The sequence below is a fragment of the Tauraco erythrolophus genome, chromosome 7 (genome assembly GCF_009769465.1).
Source record: "Tauraco erythrolophus isolate bTauEry1 chromosome 7, bTauEry1.pri, whole genome shotgun sequence".
Lineage (NCBI taxonomy): Eukaryota > Metazoa > Chordata > Aves > Musophagiformes > Musophagidae > Tauraco > Tauraco erythrolophus.
The window spans coordinates 63,110,331-63,135,478 of NC_141471.1; the positions used below are offsets into that span (position 1 = coordinate 63,110,331).

Here is a 25,148-nt window from a genome sequence, read left to right on the forward strand (position 1 = left end):
AAGAGTAATGTCTTGTGAAGTTCTTCTATATTTTCTGCAGTTATACAAGTTTAGATGTCTGGTAACCTTTCAAGACTACACTTTGGCACCGCAGATTGCCTCAACAATTGCGAATTCCAACACTGCATCTTAGGACTCTCTTCATCTGCACAGAAGTCATTATTAAAACATAAAATTAAAAATTATGCTGCTTACCTTATTTTTTACACCAAATTCGTAGACAACTTCTTTCTCTTCATCTCTCATTATTGGAATCTTCGAGATATTGCCGACATACACGTGACCTTTGATAACCGGTAACAAGTCAAAACAGGACGCAGCGATTTTCGCCAATGCCAAAGAAACTTTTGGGCAGTCAGGATCAATAACCTCGTTCACCAGCAGCGGTGCTTCTAGACTGGAGCTGCGTGCTGGATCACTGGTGGCACAGCCTTTGTCACAGGGAGCCTCCTGCGCTTTGGAGACGGTATTTTTAGCTTTTCTGACAGCAGCGGTATCACTGGGCTCCAGCTTTGGGGGGTCACTGTCCAACCTCAGTCTCTTTGCGCTTCTTGGCATAGACACTGGCAACAGCGTCCGCTTTTTGAGGTGCTCTGATGAGCCTGGAAACAACTGCTGACTTTGCCCATCCTTGTCTTGGTCTTTGCCACTGTCAGATTTCACGTTGCCCCCAGTTTTAACAAAAGCAGTCGAGGTAGATGCGATCGCCTTGAACCCACCTATCTGAGTCACGGGGCCTGGCAAACTCTGGCTGTTTGGGAAAGCACAGCGATTAAGCTGAATATTGCCTTTCAGAATGTTCAGTGTCCTTGCCCTTGCAGAGAGCTCTGGGTACATAGTGTCCAATATTTTCACAGAGTTCTCCTGAGGAGCACCTGGAGCAGCACCATCGGCTGCAAACGGGGGAAACCTTCCCGGGACGGGAAGCGCGTGCTTTGGAATGGAAGTACAGAATTTCAAAGGGGAGGAGCGAATCCTTCTACCTGCTGCCATTTCTGAAGGTGAGGGAGGAGAAAATAAAAGAGCAGATTTTACTGTCAGAGTATCCGTCAACGGAGACATGAGAGGAGGAACAGGAGTTTCATGTAGTGGGGATATCAAGTCATCAAGAGGGGATAGCAAAGAGGCACGACCAGTAGAAGACATGGCTGGGGACAAAGTACACGCAGCTTTCGGAGGAGTGGCAACCAAAGGAAGCAGCAAGGGGGGCAGAGGAGGACCCATCTCTTGCCTGATTTTATTTATAGTCTCGGATGAGCATTTTGTTGGCACAGAAGTATCAGCATTTGCAAGAACTGGCTGACTGGGTTTAACTTTGGGAGCCTTGGTTTTTCTTTTACCGTGCAGCAGCCCCTTTGACAGTTTGGCATGCATTCCGTGGGCAGCTGTCTTGGTTGAAACAGTCAAGGTTTCCAACGGTTCTCGCTCTTGGCACTTCAACTTATCACTCTTTTGGAGAGTGACGTCCACACCAGACTCTGACTCCAACACACCCAGCTTCTCAAACACTGGTTTTTGTGGCTCAGACGGCTGCCTAACTGTGTGGCAATTGCACTCTACATCAGATAGGGCTGGACTTGGAAGATACTTGCCAATTTTTTTTCTTCTACTGCCACCATCTAGGTTAACATCAGTGTTCTTTTCTCTGACGTGGTAAGCAGTGCAAGTTGGATTGTGATTATATTCTTCGGACATCGAGACCTCCGTATCAACACCATGTAGTAGACTTTGCTCCACATTTGCCTTAGGTTCTTCAGAATCGTTTTCTTCTGAGAAATTGCCAAGTGCTAACATTCTTGTATTTAATTTACTGGTTTTTACAGCCAGTCTGCAAGTGTCTGAGGATCTGGTTAACATCTGGCATGGTGGTAATCTGTTTTTTGAAGCATTTGGCATGACAGGGCTTTCTTTTGATGTCCCAGTTTTTGACAGGCTTTCCTCACTGTCAATGATGCATCCAGCTCTGTTGGAATCTACCATACATTGATTAGCACCCTCAGTATTTTCAGAGGTTACTAATACACACTCTGTCTTCCAAGAGGCTAAGTCTTTAGGACAACCCTCCTCAACCACACTTGACAACTCATTTGCAGTATCTGGAGAGGTCTTTGTTTCACAGTGTGTATCCATATCCATATCCATCGTAGTGTCTGCCTTTAGATGATTAACTGTCGAAGTATTTCCTGGGTGCGTTGTTGAATGATGGTCACATACTTGGTAATCAGCATCAACAACTGCACCAGTTTCCACTGCAATTCCCCTGGAAGCTCTCAGTTCCTTTCTGAACATTGGGACACATTCCGAACATTTCACACATCTAACTTTTTGTATAGAACAGTCTTTCTCTTCAGACTCATTGCTCTGCTCTGGCATATCAGAATGATTTTTAGACCTTTTTACGGCATTTTCCCCAAATGCCTCAAAGCTATTCAATTCTTTGCTGTTTTCCCCAGCTCTTAGTGAACCAGTTCTAGAAGGATCTGTTCTAACCTCCCTGCATTCTGATTCTTGATGATCAAACTTTTGGAGAAAAGTATTCTTATTACAAGAGTTTGCATCCAGGATCTGTGACTTAACAGATGCCTGAGATTCTTTATCTACTGGCTGCTCCTTCTCACCTGGAATTTTCACTTCATTTTTGTGTATGTATTCCCTCTCAGGGCAGTCCAGTTCTTTGCATGTGTTGTCTCTTCCAGCAGACAGGATCTCAGTACCCTGTTCCAAGCTTTCTGAGGAACAGCTGAATGCACTACCCGTAACACAACTTTCATCTCCTTTGTCTTCCCATGTACAGGAAAAAGCAGCCCTTTCTGTGACATTAGTTTCAACAGAACTGACAACTTCCTGAAGACTGAAATTTGTATCAGGAGGCATTGTGGATTCTAAGCAAATTCCCACTTGCACAGGAGAATCTGCTTCTTCAGTATTTACACAGCCCATCTCCAAGTACTCTTGAGTAGAAAAAGCCAAGCCACTATTAAAATCCATTTCTGAAGCAGGCTGGCAGATGGCCTCTGAAATACTATTATTCTTCACAACATTCTCTTCCTGGTTAAATGAACTGGAACAAGTCTCAGTCACCAATTCCTTGCTTTGTTTATTTAATTCCCCTTTTATTTCAGCACACTTAACATTTTCAGTTACCAAGAACTGGTTCAGAGATGTTGCAAACTGTGCCTGAGAAGTAAAATTACTTTCTACTAAGACAGATTCACAGGTATTTTCTAACAGCTCACCGCTTTCCTCTCTGAAATCTTTTGGATTCACTTTGAATTCAGTCTCTTGAGATTCAAACACTCTCAAGATTTGAGTTTTGGACAACCCATGTTCTGAAGGACTACCTAGGTTTTGGGGTTGGTTTATTACGTCTTTTATTTCCATAAAACCTAACACAGAGGACTCACACTTAGCTACACTGCCTTCTGCATCAGTAACACATGCGGTCTTTGGGAGTGCAAGTAGACTTTCCAAGTCTGACTTCCCCTGTGGTAAATTACTACCCTCTTCTCCCTGGTGTGGTTTGCCTTTGAAATATCTCTCCTCCTTTATATCAACTGATTCTCCATTTTCTGCACTATGGGGTAGCTCCAACGATTCAGCTATTTCTACACCGCTTCCTCCATTTAATTTCATGGCCAGTTCAATAGTCTCAGGTCTGGTTCTACTCGTGTCTTCAATTTTGAGCTGTTCATCATCTTTTGGAAAGGCTGACAAAGCAGTGCTCTCCATACCTACGTTTCTGTCTATGTCATCCATAGACAATAAGTTTCTGATTCCTTCAATAGCAGATACAGCTAAGTCACAACTAGAGACTTTAACAGTCTCTGGTTTGCATTCTCTGCCCACTCCATCTTCTGTTGTTTGCACACATTGTTTCTCCATTCTCTCTTCACTGTCATGTTTTATCTCAGAGTGCTGAGAGTATGCAGAGATCTCAGCAGCTCCAGTGTCTGTCTCAGTCTCTGTGGTTGTTCCCTCCCCATCACACTGTATCATTAGGTGTTTAGGACTCTCCACTTCACAGAAGGATTTTGAACTCTTGGAATCGGACAATACATTTTCAAAGAGCTCTCTCTCATTGTTTGCCTCTGCACAGAGTCCTTTCATCTGTATTGCAGCTGTTGTTTCCTGTCCAACTATCACTTGTTTTATGTTTTCCCCTACATTACTTGCCATATTGGTTACTTTGATTACATTTTTTATTTCATTTTTAGCCACTTCATTCTGTACCAACACATCAGATTTCTCCTCAGAATCTTCACTTTGAAGCACAATGCATTGCTCGGGTGGCAATTCAGTAACATTTTGGGGAACAGATAGCACCGCAGGAGTTTCTCTCTCTCCTGATAATCCATCTCTCTCTTTCATTAATTGACCATGCTTTTCATGTGTCCCCTCATAATCAACAGCTCTGATTAAGATTACATCCTCCTCTGTCCGCTCTACCTCACTACATCTTTCCACCTGATTCTGAGACTTGAAACTGTGTAACACAGAATCTCCCTCTTCACTGTGCACATCCTCACTATCTCCTTTGTGTTCTTCGATGGCTTCCAATTCGTGTGCTGTTGCTCTCTCCTCAGTTTCCATATTCTCAGAATTCTCCTCCCAACAATCTGTGTTAGTTTCCATGTTTGCAAATTCAGCAGCAGCTTCAGCTTGCTTTGTTTCAGCATCTCTCTCCTCCTCGCTTGACATCTTTGGACCAATACCAACATTCCTTTCATTCCAACTCAGGTTACGTGAGAGTTCTGCATCAAGACCACGCTCACACGGTTTGCTCTGGCTGTTGCGCTCCTCGTTGAAGTTGAATAGATTACAACTCTGGGGCTGAACTTGGTCTTCTTGTAAAACATCCTCCACTGCAGAAGCACTGCAATCAACTTCGTCATCGCTGGAACCTGTGATTTCTCCAAACAATATATCCTTTAATGAAAAACATAAAGTTAATATTACGAAGCCTAGTATCAGTACGTATTTCTCTAAACAAACACACTAGTGGCCCTGACAGGCGGTGGTTTTGAGAGATTAATGCTGATCAACAGAATTACATCCTTTTCCATCATTGTTCTTCATCGCAAACAGAAAGCACCTTTGTGAAAAGTCAGAGACTTCTTTACCAACCTACCTGCATTCTAAGATCACTGGAAAACAACATTTGAGTAGGTCCCCCTTGACTTTCAAGCTGTGGAATTTTGTTATGAAAGCCATGCTTATACCCAACAGGAGTTGGGACTGTAAGTCTGCAACATTGGGGAAAAAAAATTGTGACAGCAGTTGAGACATGGCTGACTTGGTTTTAAATATACTACTGAAAATTATGTTTTGCTCCCTTCCACACAAAATAGGCTAGAAGGTAAAAAAGTATCCATATGGATCTAAACACTCACACAGAGCCCTTTTCAGTCCATATGTAAGTAATACTGATGCTCAAAAAAAAAAAAAAGCAGCCCAGGAATATCAAATAATTATTTTTGCAGTAATTATATGACTAAGTGTCAAATCAGACATATCTTGAAACTCACCTGTGTAGTTAGTGGTGAAAGCTGTACTGGAGAAAGTAGAGCCGGGAGAGGCCGGGCCCAGTTCAATATATCCATCACGTCTCCACCTGGGCCCTTCTGCTCCTGATCCGAGAAGTCTGAACTGCTGTGTGCCCCATCTGCCTGTAGTATCACATCTACAGCTTTATCCTCATCACCGTGCAGACATTCTTCATCAGTCATGTTCTCAACACAGTCACCTCCAAAAGGCTCAGTATTCCCTTTAAGTTGCATGGCTGTTACAGAATTTTCCTTTCCAGCACTTTCTATAGAAGAATACCAAGGTAGCGTTTTGCCATCACACTTCCTGACCTTTTGGTGGATTTGTACAGTTTCTAAGACACAAAAATATTGTTAAGAATTTTTTTCCCTTCCTATTTTTCTTTCTAGAGAAAAATATATCATAGTAACAAGAATGCATTACCATCTTTTCAAGTGATGGTCCCATAGACTCATGTCCTGGCTTCAGCTGGGATAGAGTTAATTTTCCTTCGTAGTAGCTGTTACAGTTTGTGTTTTGGATTTAGTATGAGAATAATGTTGATAACACACTCAAGTTTTAGCTGTTGCTAACTATTGCTTACACTAAGTACAGGACTTCTCGGCTTCCCACGCTCTGCTGTCGAGGAGGTGCACAAGAAGCTGGGAGGGACCACAGCCAGGACAGGACAGCTGACCCAAACTGGCCAAAGGGATATTCCACACGATATGACATCGTGCTCGGTGTATAAACTGGGGGAGTTGGCCAGGGGGCAGCAGCTGCTGCTTGGGGACTGGCTGGGCATCGGTCAGCGAGTGGTGGGCAACTGCATTGTGCACCGCTTGTTTTGTGTATCTATGATTATTATTATTAATTATCTCCCTTTCTTTTTTCTGTCTTATGAAACTGTCTTCATCTCAACCCATGAGTTTTCTCATTTTTACTCTTCTGGTTCTCTCACCCATCCCACTAGAGGGGGAGCAAGTGAGCAGCTCTGCGGTGCTCAGTTGCCAGCGGCAGTTAAACCACGACCACTCCTTACAGAGATCAGATGCTGTTACTCACAAACAATTCTTTTTTCATGAAAGAAGTAGATGTATATGCAAAGAACTCCTCCCCAAACCACTTTCTGACTTTGATCACTAAGACTACTCTTCTCAATTCTTCTTATCAGGAATGGGCAGGACTGAAGGTGCATACAGCTCAAGGATTTATTTCAGTTTTAGCCCAGTAACTGATGTTCAGGAAAAGCAAGACAAGCATGCAGTGACATCCCCCACACAGGCTGTAATTCTCAGCTTTAAGCAACGAGCAGCTTTGAGCCAGCAGCTGCACTTGCAGGCCAGTTACGATTATACCCTGCTGTAAACACTTTGCTATATTCCTAATTTTATGATTTAATACACATACGCTTTTAAAGTGTTTCTTCTTTAAATTTCAATATTGAGTCTAATCATACAAGATTTTGTCTTTAATGATGTGACCAAGTTAGAGCTGAACCCTTAAAAAAAAAAACAAAAACAACTTTCTTAGAAGTGAAGTTCCCCCCCAAAATACCTACGCACAAAGGAGTTAAACCACTAAGACAACGAAAGACACTGAGCAGCTGACAACCCTTTCGAGATGTCAACTTGGTAGAGTTCTACACAGTTATTCTAGCAGCAAGAAAGCATGTCCAAATGCTCTGAGTGATTCTTTGCACGGTACTTTTGTTCCATTCCTTTTCAAATCACATTTCTTACTATTACACAGTAACCCATTCCTTATGTATGCAGACAAAACACATTGCCCCAGGAAAGCCTAAACAGTAGAGACAAAGAAGTTAAATATTGATTATAATTGCACTAGATACTTATAACAGTGAAAAGATGGCCCAGTTTTCTGAAATTCAAATTCTGTGATTTTATAAAAAGAAAATATTATCTCCAATAAAACAGTAGAAACCAACAACCCCAAAACCCCAGTGTGCCACATGGAACTAGAACCAACCCTGTAGTATTTGCGGTTCTTCTATGACGTTTGTACGCGTGATCCTGTTTACAGTGCTCACAACACTAACGGACACTGAATCACCAGTATTCCAGCAAGAGATGAAGCCTATTTGGAGTGCATCCAATACCACCCCACGGTATAAAGAACAGCACATGCACCAAATGGTTTTGAACAGGGGATGTATTGATTTAAGTGGCACAACTTGCGTCCTGTTGGAAAACCAAAACAGAATGGTGTGCTTCATTATTGCTGTCGGTGCTTATCCACTACTAGAACTTGCAAAGATACTCCTGAAGCAGCATCACTGGTAGTACCAGATTCAAAAATACTAATTTAATTCGACAGGTCAATCTAGAGATCTGTCTAGAGTCACCTATCTATCAATAGAATCCAGTGATCTAGAGATCTGTCTCTCCATAACCTTTAGGAGATTCTGATACCTTGGCTCCACTAAAGGAGTCAGTAGGAAAACTGATCAAAACCCCTATTTCTAACATCCCTCTCAGTCACTTCACGTAGCAACTCCATGTCAAAATCTCAATTGCTGCAATGGACAGTAGAAAGAGAGAGACTCTGTTCAGCCTAAAGGGCCTTACCACCTCATTTTCCCCAGAGGTAAGCAAGCTCTGGTATGTTCTCTGGCCAAAGCAGCATCTTACAAGTTATCACAGACTTTTTTATAAAGCTATTTACAAGCTACAGTCACATAAAACTTCCAGGACATTCTACATCTTGTCGAGAAAATGCTAGATCCCTTCTGCAATTCGAGTACCATTAGACCATCCATGGGAAAAGGAGATCCTTCACAAGCAGGAACCAAGAAAAGAAAGAAAATTCTGAAGGTGTTTCTCTCTAAAATATAATATTAGATCATATCTTAGATTTCTTCCACGCTCCTTTGTGCCAACCAGTTCTAAGCTCAGGACCTCCTCCACACAGAAGCGAGCAGAAACACAGTTCCATAATTTGCCCCTAGAAGAACTTCCATTAGACAACTGGGAAGTCTACTTTGCACAGTGAACTACACAACAGCATTAAATTATCAGGAGCTTGACATCCTATCTATACTCTCAAAATCTGTCATGCGCCTATATGGAGCTCAAGAATATTGATACACACTGAAAAGTTCCCTCTGAGAAATGGATCAAGGATGTAATTTCTGAATAACTAAGAGATTCTCTGTCCTTCTCTCCTCATCCCTTTCCAACTCAGTCCCTGATAACTTGGTTCGAATTTCTTCAGGAATTAGATGCTTTTGTCACGGTTACCCCTTTATCTGTAGGAAGAGTTGTCACAGCAATTTTGAAAGGTTCAGGATATAGTAAACTTCTCCACAGGAAACAGCCAACTCTTTGGCACTTTGGCCTGAACTTCAGGTCCAGGAAAAGCCCTCCTGATATCAAGCCCTCCTCATCATAAAGATCCTGTCAAAGATCATATTTCACAGACAAATTTTACTTTATCCAGGGAATCACCCTCTTTTTCATTATGTCCCTTATCAAAATGGTTAAGCTTTGTCTTCAAATCTACAATCTGGAATCTACTCCACGTAGCTCCAAACTCTTCTATTGCTGCCTTCTCCCACATCTGAGAAAAGGCTAAGATTACTCTAATCACCATCAAAATCTACCATACACTATTGTGAAATACTTCCTTGATGAAGAATGGACAAAGGAGAGCAGAGATGAAACAAGTAATCCAACGCTAACCTTGGCTGCTTTGGTACTAAATAAATTGGATTTTACAACTCAAATCTTTGCTCCTGACTGTCCACGTTGCACACATTGCAGGGCAACTCACCGTTTCAAAACGTCCTCTTCTCTCCCCACCCTAAACAACAAAGCAACTTTCTGAAACAAGTCTTGGGTTTTTTTTCTCTCAAAAAGGAGGACCAGATGAAGATGTCGGAAATTTTATCCAAAGAATTAATCTAGTCACAGAATCTCTCCTGCTTTACAGCAAAACCTCATCACGATCTGCACAGTGACTGCAAATCCCTGGCAGTGGCAACTGTGCGCTTCTCAAGGACAAACAGCAGTATTTCCCCGAAGAAAAGTCCCTCCACAGAAAGTTTCTAATGCCCTGTCAACAACCCTCGATTTTTCAGTGTTTCCAATGATGCAAATTTCAGGATGTTTCATACACTAGCAATTCTTTAGAGCTACAGACAGTATTCTGTTTCTCAAGACAGTAAATCCACACATCCCATCGTATGAAATCAATAATTAGGGTGAACACGGCATATCTGTAACAATGTGCAATGCTACACTACTGAAAAAGATGCCATCTCGAGAGATTTTCATGTGGTCTTACAGATAGACGAGAGGTCTGCTTCTTAAATCACTCACATCCCATGGACTTCAATCTCAGGACCATAAAACACACACAGGTCCTTAGGGATTTAGGATTTAGAAGCTCAATATGAGCCGGCAATGTGCTCTTGCGGCCCAGAAGGCCAACCGCATCCTGGGCTGCATCAAGAGGAGCGTGGCCAGCAGGTCGAGAGAGGTGATTCTCCCCCTCTACTCTGCCCTTGTGAGACCTCACTTGGAGTACTGCGTCCAGTTCTGGAGTCCCCAACATAAGAAGGACATGGACCAGTTGGAGAGGGTCCAGAGGAGGGCCACGAAGATGATAAGAGGGCTGGAGCACCTTTCCTATGAGGACAGGCTGAAAGAGTTGGGGCTGTTCAGCCTGGAGAAGAGGAGGCTCCGGGGTGACCTTATAGCGGTCTTCCAGTACCTCAAGGGGGCCTACAAGAAAGATGGGGAGAGGCTGTTCAGGAGGGCCTGTTGTGATAGGACAAGGGGTAATGGTTTTAAAATAGAGGGAGGTAGATTCAGGTTGGATATTAGGAAAAAATTTTTTACCATGAGAGTTGTAGAACACTGGAACAGGTTGCCCAGAGAGGTGGTGGATGCTCCATCCCTGGAGACGTTCAAGGCCAGGTTGGACGAGGCCCTAAGCAACCTGATCTAGTTGGAGATATCCCTGTTCCTTGCAGAGGGGTTGGACTAGATGACCTTTGAAGGTCCCTTCCAGCCCTAACCATTCTATGATTTGGTCTTATCTTTGTATTTTACATGTAATACCGCTGCCTTGTATCTCTTTATCTGGTATTAAAACAGACCCCAAGGTACCTTCAGTGTGCTCCTTTCCATCCCTGCTCTTCACATCTATATGCAGCTTCTCCCCTATCCTGGATCCCCAAATGAAAAGGAAGACCAGGTAAGATGGGTATAGCTCTGTAGTAGGCCAGATTTAGCTCAGAACCCCATTACACATACTACTTCCAGAGGCTCAGCTCCTCCCAGATGTGGTCTTCCCATCTTCCCTCATCTCCTCTCACCACAACCCTGCATATGAACAGCGTATGTTGGAGAATCCAAATTACCAAAACCTTCAGCGTTGGGCTGCAAGATTCTTCAAATACTTCTTCACATGCCCATTCACAATGTAGGTGACTTTACGCTCAAATGACATGGGAAACAGTTTTCCATAAGTCTAAAAAACCAGCAATATCTTATTAACCTAAGGTTATTGGTCTGATGGTCAGCTGCAGGTACAGTCAACCTTATTACTGGCAGATTTGTAATGATACTACCAAGACCAAGCAAAAAAAGCTTTTAAATTTAAGTTTGGCAAAACCTCACTGTCCTATGAAGCTTTCACAATGGCACATTTCTTGGAAAAAGTATGAATGGAAAGCCTGATGAGTCTTACAGTTTTCATACATGAACACATTCTTCAAGAAAGCCATTCAAAGAGATGTCGACCTCGGTGGAACGGAGAAGGCACTGGTTGTAAAGCAAAGCTTTCAATATTTTACAGCACGCTTGAGGGCACTAGGAAACCAGCCAAAGGCATCTTTCTGAAAGGCAAGATCCAGGCAGACAGATGAACTGGCATTCTCTGGAAAAGATGCTTCAGTAACACTACCATCAAGCTGATCTGCTCTCCAAGACGAAACCGTTAAAACATGTGACAAGAAATTAGGGCAAACTCATTAAGATCTTTTTTTTTGCTAAAAGATTGCATCTGCAGACATAAGCATGTTGCTGTTATGAATCCAAGGTCAAGGCCACTTCCATGAGAGGCAGCACAACAAGCTGGCTGTCCTGGGCTTACAGAGGAAAAAATCCAAACCCGAAGCAACAGAAAGTAAGACGTATTTCTGTAACATCTAGCCACTCCAACAAAAGCAGAAGAGGGACTGATGAGGAGAGCCTGCTACAGACAATTGCTTCCTTCTGTGAAAGTACTGTCGTCTCCTTGGGGAGACGTGAACAGGAAAGAGGGGACAGGACTCCTGGCATCTAAAGTTCCTCTTGTGGTGAACGGGATGACACTAGCACCTGATATCCCTAAATCACTCATATTTCAAACCCTTCAGTTTCTTGAGCTCGTTCTTGTCATTTGATTGACCCTTGATCAAGAAATGACATTCAGAAACTCATGGGACAACTGTCTAGCTCAGTTCTGGAGCTGAAGCCATCGATCTGCTGCATTAAACTGGTGGAACGAAGTTAATAAATTGGCTTATGAGCTGGTCCTTATATTTTGGGATCTCTTAAGTGGATTCCACTGGAACACAGCCTGAAATTAGATTCATTGGGATCTACACTGGTAGCAAATTTTAAGAACTAATAGGGTGGGGAGACAGAATTTCACCTTCAAAGTTCCTGATAAGGCACAGTACTCATCCCAGACAGTATCTCTACAGCCCAAGCTACAGAAAACCAAAGCAGTAAAGAAAATAAAAGAAAAATTAAAAATTACTAAGCACACTCTGGAGAGACTACTACAGAAATACTAACGTGGTTTCAAGGCACCTATTACTCCCGAGGGCAGAGAGGAAAAAGTTAAAGCAGTTCAAGTTTGCTGCAAACGTGCCTGTGGGTAACTACTCAGATTACTTTTCATTATACTAAATATCATGTTACAAAATTGAAGCTATCACCAAATCATACGTTTTGTTTTTTGGTATCACGAATATGAAAACTAACACACCATTATTTGTTATTATTCAGGCAAGTATGAATGAAGAAAATGGTTGCAACAGCTTCTTACATTTTACAATCCAACTATGTTAGCACGTGTTTGTTTCAGACTAAAAGGAGTGCTTGCATCTTGTCATTCACGATATATACTGCAGAGTTTATAATGATACAATAATTAAGGTGTAAACATAAGAGGTGAGTTTTGACTACTTAGAAATAGTCAAAAGCAGTTGACAGTAGAACTTAATTTCTCAATTGCAACAGCAGATTACAACAGCTTTTACTTAGAAAAGCATTCCAGCTTATTTGGCTGTTCAAATTAATATTTGCAATTGTTTTCAAATATTCTAATCACAGATGTACTTGACCAGGCAGTCACCAAGGAAAGTATTTAAGTCTGTCAAAAAAGCATTATGCAAACAGTATCCAACCTGATGACATCCCAGTAAGACTAAATGAATGCACTTGCAGACTAATAAATTCACATTTACTGGAACCTACCTTCTGTGACAGTCAGTCTTCTTTTTTCAGGCCATGCCTTAGCCTGAACAGAAGCTGCAAAAATGTACCAGCATTTATTTTTGGTCAGAAAAAGAGATAGGTTCAAGAAAAAGTCAAGACTTTGCACGTTATCTCACCCAAGACGGGATCATTTTCCTGATTTTCTCTTCTTCCTGTTGCACTGTCAATGCATATCCAGAGTTCTTCGAGTAAGAGCTTTATTTTTTCTGTTAAAATAAATAGTTTTATCAATTCAGAAAAGCCTCAGTTGCTCAGAGAGCTAAGAATTTCTATTTTTACTCAGAAAACAGACATGCCCACGACAAAATACTAAATACCCACAACAAAAATTAAGACGAGGGACACAAGGGCATTTAGCTTCAGAGAAATGCTGGATGCCACTGAGGGAATGCCATAGCCACACAGCAGACCGAAGGAACAGATGCAGAATGCTTTAGCTTGCCCTTTCTATAGTGAGTGTGGCAAAAAGTTGGAGCAGCCCACAGACTAAAATGTAAAAGCAGATTTGAATGTAGCATTAGTGAAATTAAGTTAATTAGTGAAATTAAACAGCTTTCTAAAACAACTCAGATGACAGGAACATAAATAAGGGAGGAAATCTTTTAGGAAGAAAGTATTTATATCATATTCTTTCTTTATGCCCACTCAGTTGTATCTCGTTTTAGTCTTACCATGGAGTAACAGCACATTAAATGTATCTGGATTAATTACCAGACCACAAAACTAGCAGATAGTGGCCGGAGTCCTACCAGCACCATTGCTAGATGATGCCAACCAACCTGGTTCCAGAACCAGACGGGCAGGTGGCGAGGGAGAAACGGACCAAAAACCCAATAAAACACACAATCACCTCACCAACAATCAGGAACTGAGACTCTTGGTTTTGTGCCAATTCCATAAGTCAAAGACCACAGCAAACTTCTACTATTTTATGAAGACATATTAAAAAAACCTCAGCATGTAAGAAGAAAATCTGCCAAATTTTGCATGACAGCTGGTAACATTAACAATTTCTCATTAGTAATAAAGCCTTGCTGCTATTTGAAGCTCAAATTAGAGCTCAGATCTTAATTTTCTCATTTTGCCATTAATTAAAAATTAAAGGATAAAATTAGGTACCAATTTAGTACAATCCAAAAGCTAGTAAAAATATGCCAAGACACACAAGAACCGACAAGCTCCACCTTTTTCAGAAAAGTTTAATTCTGGCAACAAACTTTATATTGCAAAGCAAGAAACAGAACAGGGAAGTTCTTCTTTTACCTGGAAATTGCCTTCAGAATTTCTAAACAACTCAAAAGCAATAGCAGTACTTTAAAAGACTGCAAAAATGCAAAAAATAAATCTGCTTAAAATACTTCAAAGGAAGTTTAGAAGGAGTGTGCTCCATTACACAGTTGGATTCATGTAATTTGTAGCAGGTATTTTAGATCATTAGGGAAAAAAGTCATTAGGATAAGAAACAACTATACGTCCTGGATTTCTACTTGATTCACAGAGCCTCACGTAGAAATTGTAGCAGGTTAAAACTCCTATCTCGTGTCTTTTGCTTTGCATGCTTCCTTTAGGATTTCAATGAGCTTCAAAGACAATGGGATTGCTTTTATTTTTCTCAGTGTTTGCATTCCGGTTTATAATTGCACACCAACTGACTCCAACGCACACGGAGTAGACTAGTCATTTTAATATTTTATGTACTGCAAAACTGAAAATAGTAATCCATTACATCAGTCCTTCATCAGTGTAACATGCTCGTATCCACCCCATCTGCTCTTACGGCACTTCGGTCAGGATGCTCTGTTTCCAAAAATGCAACTCCAGAAGAGCTGCAATAAGTTCGTAACGGCTGGTTCAGCACAGGGAATGGTCTTGCCCAAAATCTTACCTTTGTCTATATCCGTGGTAAGATCTTCACTTGAGCTCTGCGTCTCCACATGCTTAACTGTTAAAAAGAGAAGCAGAGGGGAAAGGAAATACTGAAATGGAACACCACCACATACAAATCTGAAGGAAATCAAAGGTGAACACTTACCTTTTCTGCACTTCTCTTTAAGTACACCATCAAGTTTTCCCTGTTAAAATTAAAGAATATTAATTTTTCATGCCATACATATTTTGTAGAGCATCTATTCTTAACTGGCATGAAATCTAAATCAACATTTCAAAGATCATGCTTCAGTTGGAAAATTTCTCTCTCCTAAGATGAATCGCTGTGTTTAGTTACTCAATAACCCCAGCAAATGTAATTTTTTTATTTCAGTATCTCTATTACTAGTAGCTTCCTTTTTTTCCCCCCAGAAATACTAGAAGTAGCTTCATTGAAAAGACCAGGGAAGTCTTACTTGTGCCTTCTTTAGCTCCTTTTCGAGTCGCTTCTTTTCAGTTTTCAATTGTCTGAAGTCCTGTGTATGCTTTGTTGCAGCCTCTTCAAGAGAGCCAAAATTCAAGTTAGAAACTACAATATAAGAGACAACTAATTTAAATAGTATTGGTCACCTGTTTGCAAATAACATTACTGGAAAAAACCCCAAACATGTTGTGAAATACGAATCTACTGAAATTCTATTCTGGTTCATTAAGACAACAACTCATGCGTACAAGTACGTCATCTTCCACTGCGTAATTCCTCTTCTGAACTACTGAAATACATCTATTACTTTTCTCACTTACATGCCAGAATGATGACCAGGTCACACTGTAATGATACTGTGCTACAGAACAAGATACACCCAGTGAAAAAAGGGAATAAAATGAAGAGTGAGGTGCAATGTATTTTTCATGTGTTTTATTCTCTTATTTAGGAGAGGGCTCTGGTTCAAAGCTGAAAACACCATGGCCAACTCCATCAGAAAGATGTAGATAGCACTCCAGACTAATAAATAGAGTACCTTATCTCTTAGTGTCTAACGGACACCTGGGAAGAGCGCAGATGGGTGGGAATAAAAAGTAGAGGGCAGGTAAGTGAGGACTGAATGCGAGGTTCCTAGGGAAACTCTCAAGCAAAAGAGATACTCGAGAGAACTCCCGAGGGATCAGCTTGGTGACTTGGACACCAAGAGCAGAGAAAAGACAGATGGAACTTGCCTGCTGATCAGATCAGAGCAAAGAGAGCACATCAAAAGAAAGAGCATTAAAAAGGCAGCTCAAGTGGTAGGCTGACAAAAAACAATCATGGAAAATTTCAGCTATCAGGCTAAAACATGGGGTCTGGGATTTAACGAGCACAGAAAAAGAACAAAATGGATCAACTAGTCACTCAAGTTGGACCTAATGCAAACTATCTCACAGTGTTTTGTTCTAGCTCTGCTAGAATTTGAGTTTTTGGGGGCAAGAGGGTATAAAAACCTTGTTGCCACATAATGGAACTTGAAAATGCTCATCAAAATAAACACCCTGTACCTGTACTTTACAGTAGGATTCGAAGGCGTTTCTAACACTAAGATACAAGTCACCCAGTTTGTTGTACTTGAAACTGTGGTAAGCACAGCTGTAAGCGTGCCGTAAATAAAAATATTCGCCTTGCCAACTCAAAGTGCAGCAAGTATGAGAACGCTTTATGCACATTCACCCTTCCTCAGCAAAACAAGGAAAACACAGGGCCAGGAGGCAAGTGCTTTATCCCTACTTAAAACCAAACGAAAAACCAATTTCCAGAATATCTGAAAATCAGAAAACGTGTGACGGGATCACTACGTATTTAAATATGATTATAAACACGACTAAAAGAATCCTGCCAAGATTATCAGAACACCGGAGCACATGCCCTATGAAAGAAGGCTCGTTGGACTAGACTCAATTAGCTTGGGAGGAAAAAAAAAACAACAAAAAAAACAACTTAGAAGGGATCTAAGAGCAGCTTTCCTGTATCTACAAGTAAGTATGAAGAAGATGGAACAAGAGTGTTCAGTTGTGCCTTGTGGGAGGACGAGAGACATCAGGCATAAGTTGAAACCAGAGTTTCCAACTGGCCATAAGGAAAAGCTTTTTCTCCATGAAGACAGTCACACAATGAATTGGGTTGCCTGGACAGGCTGGGCAGACTCTGGCCTTTGAGGTTTTCATGACCAAAAGTTCCCTTCCAACTCCATTTACGCCCTCTGCCCAAGATACTCAACGTACGGAATTTTGCGGGGCTGATGTAACTTATGGACTGGGGACCAGACGTAACACTGCCCTGCCTTGCTCCTTGGGGCCTCAGGGTTGGAAAGCTGCTCTTACTTCTCTGGATAAAAGAGGAACCAAGAGGTGGAGCAGGACAACAGCACAGCAACATAACGTAGAGTTACCTTCAAGCTTCTTCACTTTTGTTTCCAGTTTCTTTCTCCTGTTAAAAAGAAGGTATTAATACATCATTTTTGTACAGAATTATGCTGCATGAAAAGCCAGAAGAAAGCCCGTAAACCTGGCCATTGCAGAGAAAACACACTTCCCAAAGCCAGGACCTGTGAGCTCAAGGCATCCCTGAGGCTGAAAACTTCAATCAGTGGCATGTTGCTGACATTCTCACGCAACCAGCTGTATCTGTTTGAGTTTGCTCTGAAGAGTCAGTGCACTCAAATATACCTTCAGCTACAACCTGGAGTTACAACTCAAGAAAACAGGCTTCTGGTTTTTGCATTTCTATGATGCAGTGCAGACAGGTTAGTTTTACTCCTTAAAAACAATTAAGCCTCTCTTAGAATCAGTAAGACCTAAGCACTGAGATCTTCAAGATCACTTGTGTCCCACAGCTTTCCATTCAGAACATCCAGGTGTTTACTAAAGCCACACCCAAACCAAAAAATGATGCAGCCTGAACAATTTTGACTTCAGTATTTCCAACTCTACCTCAAAGGCCAGGCTGGATGAGGCTTTGAGCAGCCTGATCTAGGGGAAGGTGGCCCTGCCCATGGCAGGGGGGTTGGAACTGGATGATCTTTAAGGTCCCTTCCAACCCGAACCAGTCTATGATTATATGTAAAACACACACAGAACTGGGTAATAAACACTTCTACTCTTTCCTTCTGTTAAATCCCAATATCCCAGAAACAGTTTTTAAACTCTTGTGATACTTAGAGGCCTCTGTCCTGACAAACATAGTCAAGCCATAGGTGAGAATTTCAGAAAAAAATCCTCTTAAAACATCTTTGTAGATGTTGAAAAAAAAAAAAAGAAAAAAAAAAGAACCACTTAAAACTGGAGAAACTACAGCCTCTTCTCCAATCTCCTCCTGTTCTTAAAAACATGTATTAAACCACCACCAAAAGCCACTTCAAGATAAGACAGTAATGAAACCAATACTGCCTTCCAGAGTGTTTGCTACAAAATCTAAGACCATTCCTCCCTCAATTCCCTGTTCCAAGAACCCATAAGCACAAAACTTTTCGCAAAATGGAAAGCATAGCCAGGCAAGGAACAATACCAAGTTCTGGAAGAGGTAAGAGAGGGAAAAAAAAGGTGGTGAAAAAAAGAAGCATCACTCACACAGCATCACTGTTCACTATTTCTTCTTTAATTTTAACATATTCCAGTTGACTCTCCTGAAAAATCTTGAGAGAACTCTGTGAAGAAGGAAAGCACAGTTAAAATATATCCTACTGGGGGGAGAAAAGAAAAAAAAAAGCAGACAATTTACCTATTCTAATGAAAACAATGCATAGCCCCAAAAAGATATTAAATAAGAAAACAAGCCATGTTGAAAAGCCAACTTATTCTTCTTCATTAAAGGCAAAAGTTACCATAAATAAGTAACTAAATCCCTATCTATATTTTGAGTACGTGCCTCCAATACCTACTTGGATAGGAAGTCCAAGCTGAAGTCAAGAGCACGACTATCATAAACCACACACTGCTTTTGCTGAAAAAGTGCCATCAGGACACCAGCTACTAATGCTTTCTGAGGGGAGAGGATTCAAAAAACATAGTTTGTTGAATGTTTTTTAGTTTTTTTAGTTCTAACATGGAAGAAAAACTCATTACAGCGGCAAGACAAATGTTAATATCCTACTTCGTACCAGCACGTAAAAACTACCTGAAAGAGGGTGGGGTAATTTTGCAGAAATAGTAGTTAATGTCTAGAAAATACATGTATTCCCATGATTTGAACAGTCCAAAGCCTTTCTTCCGTAGGCTAAATCTCAGCCAAAGAATGGGAGAGAAATCAGGAAAAACCTCAAGCAGCTAATAATGGAAAGAATACGCGTTCAAAATGCTAACAGAAACAAAATCCTACTCGGCACAGACCCTTTATGTGCCTTTTTAAGTGGTACAAATTCCAGAGAGTTCAGTAATCAGGACAGAAAACCAAAGGAATTGGACTTTATCTCCTTCCTTCAGAAATAAGGAAATAAACCCCAAATAATCTGATCAAAAATCACAGGAACTACAAAAGCCTGAGCTTTTTGCCTTTCTGCTGACATTTAATTAATTTCCCCTAAAACAAGAGCTGTCTGTCCCAGTAAGCTAGAAATAACTGGGCTCATTAAAGCCTGCTTCATTAAGTTGAGCATTAAACATATACATTCCCTTTGACAGAAGAAGCACGAGTTATTTAAACCTTACAAGCACACCTTTTTCTCTTCCAACTCTGCTTTCAAGGAACCCAACTCCTCCTGGCACTTTTCCAGAGGCAGGATTTTCTGTAGCATCTGCTCCACTTGGCAACGAAGAGCAGAGATCTCTCTGAAATGGGAAATGTAATTAAAAAAAAGTTGCCAAAAAACATAGGTGCTCTCAGTCTCCGTGTTCTGATTCTTTGGGCAAGTGTCTGAGTATTTTGCTTTCCCCTATGGAAAAATGCTGTGAGACATACCCAAAGGTATTTATAGAATCATGGAATGGTTTGGGTTGGAAGGGACCTCAAAAATCATCCAGTTCCAACCCCCCTGCCATGGGCAGAGACACCCTCCACTACACCAGGTTGCCCAAAGCCTCATCCAACCTGGCCTTGAACACTTCCAGAGATGGGGCAGCCACAGCTTCTCTGGGCAACCTGTTCCAGTGCCTCACCACCCTCCGAGCAAAAAATTTCTTCCTTAAATCTCATCGAAATCTCCCCTCTCTCAGTTTAAAGCCATCACCCCTTGTCCTGTCACTACATGCCCTTGTAAAAAGTCCCTCTCCACCTTTCTTGTAGCCCCATCTTGTAGTGTGACCATCCAGCCAATTCCTTATCCACTGAGTGGTCCATCCATCAAAACCATGTCTCTCCAGTTTAGAGACAAGGATGTCATGCAGGACAGTATAAAATGCTGTGGATAAGTCCAGGTAGTTGATGTCAGTTGCTCTTCCCCTATCCATCAATGCTGCAGACCCATCATAGAATGCCACCAAATTACTCAGGCAGGATTTGCCCTTAGTGAAGCCATGTTGGCTGTCACCAATCACCTCCCTATTTTCCATGTCCCTTAGCATAGTCGCCAGGAGGATCTGCTCCATGATCTTGCCGGGCACAGAGGTGAGACTGACTGGCCTGTAGTTCCCTGGGTCTTCCTTTTTTTCCCTTTTTAAAGATGGGGCCTATGCTTCCGCTTTTCCAGTCAGCAGGAATTTCACCAGACAGCCATGACTTCTGAAATATGATGGATTGTGGATGAGAAGCTCAACATGAGCTGGCAATGTGCGCTGGCAGCCCAGAAAGCCAATCGTATCCTGGGCTGTATCAAAAGGAGCGTGGCCAGCAGGTCGAGGGAAGTGATTCTGCCCCTCTACTCTGCTCTCGTGAGACCCCACCTGGAATACTGTGTTCAGCTCTGGAGTCCCCAGCACAAGAAGGACATTGAGCTACTGGAACGAGTCCAGAGGAGGGCCATGAAGATGATCCGAGGGCTGGAGCACCTCTGCTATGAAGACAGGCTGAGAGAGTTGCGGCTGTTCAGCCTGGAGAAGAGAAGGCTCCGGAGTGACCTTATAGCAGCTTTCCAGTACCTAAAGGGGGCCTACAGGAGAGCTGGAGAGGGACTTTTTACAAGGGTGTGTAGTGATAGGACAAGGGGCAATGGATTTAAACTGAAAGAGGGCAGATTTACGTTAGATATAAGAAAGAAATTTTTCACTCTGAGAGTGGTGAGGCAGTGGAACAGGTTGCCCAGAGAAGCTGTGGCTGCCCCATCCCTGGCAGTGTTCAAGGCCAGATTGGATGAGGCTTTGGGCAACCTGGTGTAGTGGAGGGTTTCCCTGCCCATGGCAGGGGGGTTGGAACTAGATGATCTTTGAGGTCCCTTCCAACCCTAACCATTCTATGATTCTATAGTGGCTTAGCAACTTCATCTGCCGGTTCCCTCAGGACCCACGGATGCACCTCATCAGGTCCCATGGACTTGTCCACCTTCAGGTTCTTTAGATGTTCTCGGACCTGATCTTCTCCTACAGTGGGCAGTTCTTCATTCTCCCAGTCCCTGCCTTTGCCTGCTGTGACTTGGGTTGTGCAGCTGGAGCTCTGGCCAGTGAAGACTGAGGCAAAGAAGTCATTGAGAACCTCAGCCTTCTCCATATCTCAGGTAGCCAGGTTCCCCGCTTCCTTCCGGAGAAACTTTTAAGAGTCTAAGTGTTCTCATTTTTCCATCCAACGCCTTACACACAAAGTGAATTCAAGATCTGAAACTGAGCCTAAAGCCAGGTCCCAGTAGATGGCATGGCCCACCCAGCAGTAACACCCAGCTGCTCACGCTGAAGTGCTACAGAGGTGCACTGTGAAATAAGAGCATGGTTCAACTGCAGGACTGTTCAGCTCACAGGATGGAGGCCATAAAGATCATGTACTGCCTCTTCCCCTACAATAAGGTAGAGGAAGCAAGGGCACGCAGCCACAACACTGAGACCAAACACTTCAAACAAAACACGTTGATCTTGAACGACCACCAAAAGATGAGCCTCAAGGGTGGCCTCGGAAGCATGGCACGGGAAAGGACTGTATCAGAACCTCAGCCCAGCCCCAGGGCTGCTGCTGGTCCAACGTCAGACTCCTAAAACCATCCCAGACGCAGAGAACACGGCGTCTCCAGCAAACAGAATCAGACTTACCGTTCAGCAAACTGAAGCTGTAATCTCTCGTTAAGGCAGGAATTCAGAGCAGCTTATCAGACGCCTTCACATGTATTTCAGCCCAATCGCCACTGGGAAAGGAACATCCAAGAACGACTTCCACCCAAAAAACCACAGGAGTTGCAGAACTAAGTGTTTAACTGAAACGTTTCAATACACTTGAACTAAACAAGCAGAGCTTATTCTGTTATGTGAGAAAACCTGAGTCGCCCCCTAGCCGGTCCGTTCTTTACTACAGCTATCATCTACTTAAATAAATCTGAAATTTTTCAAATCAAACCTTAAATAAAAAGCCTCAAACCCTCTTACAAGAACTGCTGATACACAAATTTTGTAAGGACACGAGTACAAAAGCAAAGGATATCAGTGCATTTCTGTTGATACTCTGTCAGCAAGCGACTGCAAGAGAAACACAGACATTACTTGTTTTCTCACCTGATTTTGACAGCCCTCTCTCAGAACACCTTGAATTTGGCTTTTTAGATGAATGCAGAAAGCGTGGGATTGGTTTTCATTTTCTGACAGTGGCCAGTGTAACCTTTTCGGTTCATTAAGCCCTTCAAACCTCAAATCGAGCTGGTTTAAAATAGAAAAAGACCCAGCCAACTGGCAGTCACCTGAATTCGTAGCCATTAACTACTTGCAGCTTTAAAAAGAAAACGAAGCAAACTCAAAAAACATTACTTGGGTAGAGAACATTTTATATATAGATATATGATTTTGTGATTATAGGTATATTTCTTCATTATATTCATATATATATAAAAAAATATAATGAAGGAGGTGATTGAGGGAGGTGATTCTGCCCCTCTGCTCTGCTCTCCTGAGACCCCACCTGGAATACTGCGTTCAGCTCTGGAGTCCCCAGCACAAGAAGGACATGGAGCTGCTGGAGCAGGACCAGAGGAGGCCACGAAGATGATCCGAGGGCTGGAGCACCTCTGCTATGGAGACAGGCTGAGAGAGTTGGGGCTGTTCAGCCTGGAGAAGAGAAGGCTCCGGGGTGATCTTATTGCAGCCTTCCAGTACTTAAAGGGGGCTACAAGAAAGCTGGAGAGGGACATTTTCCAAGGGCATGTAGTGATAGGACAAGGGGCAATGGATTTAAACTGAAAGAGGGCAGATTGAGATTAGATATAAGGAGGAAATTTTTCACTCTGAGGGTGGTGAGGCACTGGCACAGGTTGCCCGGAGAAGCTGTGGCTGCCCCATCCCTGGAAGTGTTCAAGGCCAGGCTGGATGAGGCTTTGGGCAACCTGGTGTAGTGGAGGGTGTCCCTGCAGGACCTCTATGGCAGGGAGGTTACAACAGGATGATCTTTGAGGTCCCTTCCAATCCAAACCATTCTATGACTCTATTGTTATATATATATATATATATATAAAATGAAGAAATACACATCTAATCACAAAATCATATCCTAGTTCCCAAACTGGAAAGGATGTTTTCCTAGGAAAGAACATATAAATGTAATAAAAATAGTCCAAAACATCCTGAAAGGCTTTAATCTTCACACTATTCTCCTAGCAGGCACAAGAAGAGAAAGCAAACCACGAGAAGCATTTTGGAACCTGACTTGTTGATGTTCAGCCTCACTTTTTGTACTCTGGCACTTCACCATGGCAGCATTTCACATCTCAATGCTTGGACTAAGTTCTGTTGAACAGGTTCACATACACTTGTGCTTGACTTTTAGCTCTCATAGACTTCATCACAGCTGCTAAAATTAAACAAATCTCTTCTAGAGCTGCTTCTGCTGGTACTTGTAGCAATGTATAAGCCCCGACAGCTACACAACAGCCCTCTTTTACTGCCATTACACACAGTTTTTTTAGGGCACCAGCAGAAGCAGCCTGGCAGCGTCGATTCAGGACCTGTTCATGCAGAAGTTATCTTTCCTTCCAAGAAGGATTTCGTTTGGTGCATTAGCAAACACCCCCACCCCCCAAAACGCATTTGCTGCATCGCTTTAAAAACTTCAGAGCAACCAAAACCAAAACAACCACAAAACGGTACTTACTCTCCATCAATCATTTTTTGCTTCAGTGCAATTAACGCGGCCACATATTCATTTACGTTCTGTAAGGAAGAGGCTCGAGTCGGTAAAACGGTTTCACCCTAAAAAAAAGGTACTACACGACCCCTAAAGCGACCGCTTGTGCTCCACGCAACACAGTAACGCCTTCTTTTTGCGGTTCTCTTAGCAAACAAGTGATCAAGCCCCCAAAAATGCAGTCACACTAACATATTTTGGGGCTCCACGGGAAAACACACATAGGTAGATGAGGCTCTGCTGCACGAGCGCTTCCAACTCCGCCTTTCCAAGCCACACACTAAAACCCCACAACTGTTTCTCCAGAAATCTTTTTGTTTTGGCAGTTTTACCACCAAACAGCGCGCCGCTCACTTGATCCCCAAGATCTCCCGGATTCTCAGCCCGCACTCGCCCCGAGCGTGCCCGAGGACCTCCCGCGCTCCCGGCGGCGCCTCGCCCCCCCCCAGTTGGAACGGGACCTCGACACCGGGCGCGGGGAACGGGAACCCGACACGACCTCCCCTCCCCTGCCCCGGCGCCAACTCAAAAGGATACGCCGCGACACCCCCCCCCCCCCCCCCCCCCGCCTCGGCAGACCCCGCGGGGCGCCGCAGGAACGGCGGCCCCGCCCCGCTCCTCGCCGCCGCCGGTGCCCCGGGAGCGGCGCCCGCTGCGCCCAGCGCTCCGCGCCCCCCCCCCCCGCGGCCATCAACGAACCCGCCCCGGCGCTACCTGCTGCAGAACGCCGCAGTTGGCGCAGGCCGTGGCGGCGACCGCAGTCCCAGCCGGCGGCGGCGGTGTCTCCCCGGGCATCATGGTGCCCGCCACCGCCCCTCCGCCCGCCCGGCCCCGACACCGGCGCTGCGGCGCGGCCGGAGCTGCGTCACACGCCCCCGCGCCGCCGCCTCAGCAAGGACCCAACGCGCCTTCACTTCCCCGAGGGGCGACCACGGCGCTGCCTGACTCGCGGCAACAGGGAAGACGGCGGAAGGCGCTGTCTGCAGAGGCCGAGCGTTCGGAGCGCCCGGCGAGCGCGGTTTCGGCCCGCTGAAACA

General features: G+C 43.3%; 1 protein-coding gene across 5 annotated transcripts in view; it reads right to left on the reverse strand.

The window, feature by feature from the left end:
• Positions 1-24,909, reverse strand: part of ICE1 (interactor of little elongation complex ELL subunit 1) — a 36,090-nt gene extending 11,181 nt beyond the window's left edge. The window contains exons 1-16 of one of the 5 annotated variants that reach the window (XM_086614895.1): positions 24,826-24,909; positions 24,079-24,137; positions 22,423-22,457; positions 22,038-22,056; positions 19,586-19,697; positions 18,501-18,577; positions 17,324-17,361; positions 15,380-15,462; positions 15,070-15,109; positions 14,923-14,979; positions 13,154-13,243; positions 13,017-13,070; positions 5,526-5,878; positions 4,170-4,926; positions 3,576-3,950; positions 196-3,524 (exon numbers count right to left, since the gene is read on the reverse strand). In XM_086614895.1, the coding sequence (XP_086471021.1) occupies positions 196-3,524; positions 3,576-3,950; positions 4,170-4,926; positions 5,526-5,878; positions 13,017-13,070; positions 13,154-13,243; positions 14,923-14,979; positions 15,070-15,109; positions 15,380-15,462; positions 17,324-17,361; positions 18,501-18,577; positions 19,586-19,697; positions 22,038-22,056; positions 22,423-22,457; positions 24,079-24,137; positions 24,826-24,909 (5,562 nt within the window). Of the gene's footprint in view, positions 1-195; positions 4,927-5,525; positions 5,879-13,016; positions 13,071-13,153; positions 13,244-14,922; positions 14,980-15,069; positions 15,110-15,379; positions 15,493-17,323; positions 17,362-18,500; positions 18,578-19,585; positions 19,729-22,037; positions 22,458-23,654; positions 23,776-24,078; positions 24,138-24,825 lie in introns of those variants that run through there. The other 4 variants (XM_086614892.1, XM_086614893.1, XM_086614891.1 and 1 more) reach the window with 4 other exon arrangements.
• Between the last annotated feature and the right edge of the window lie 239 nt (positions 24,910-25,148).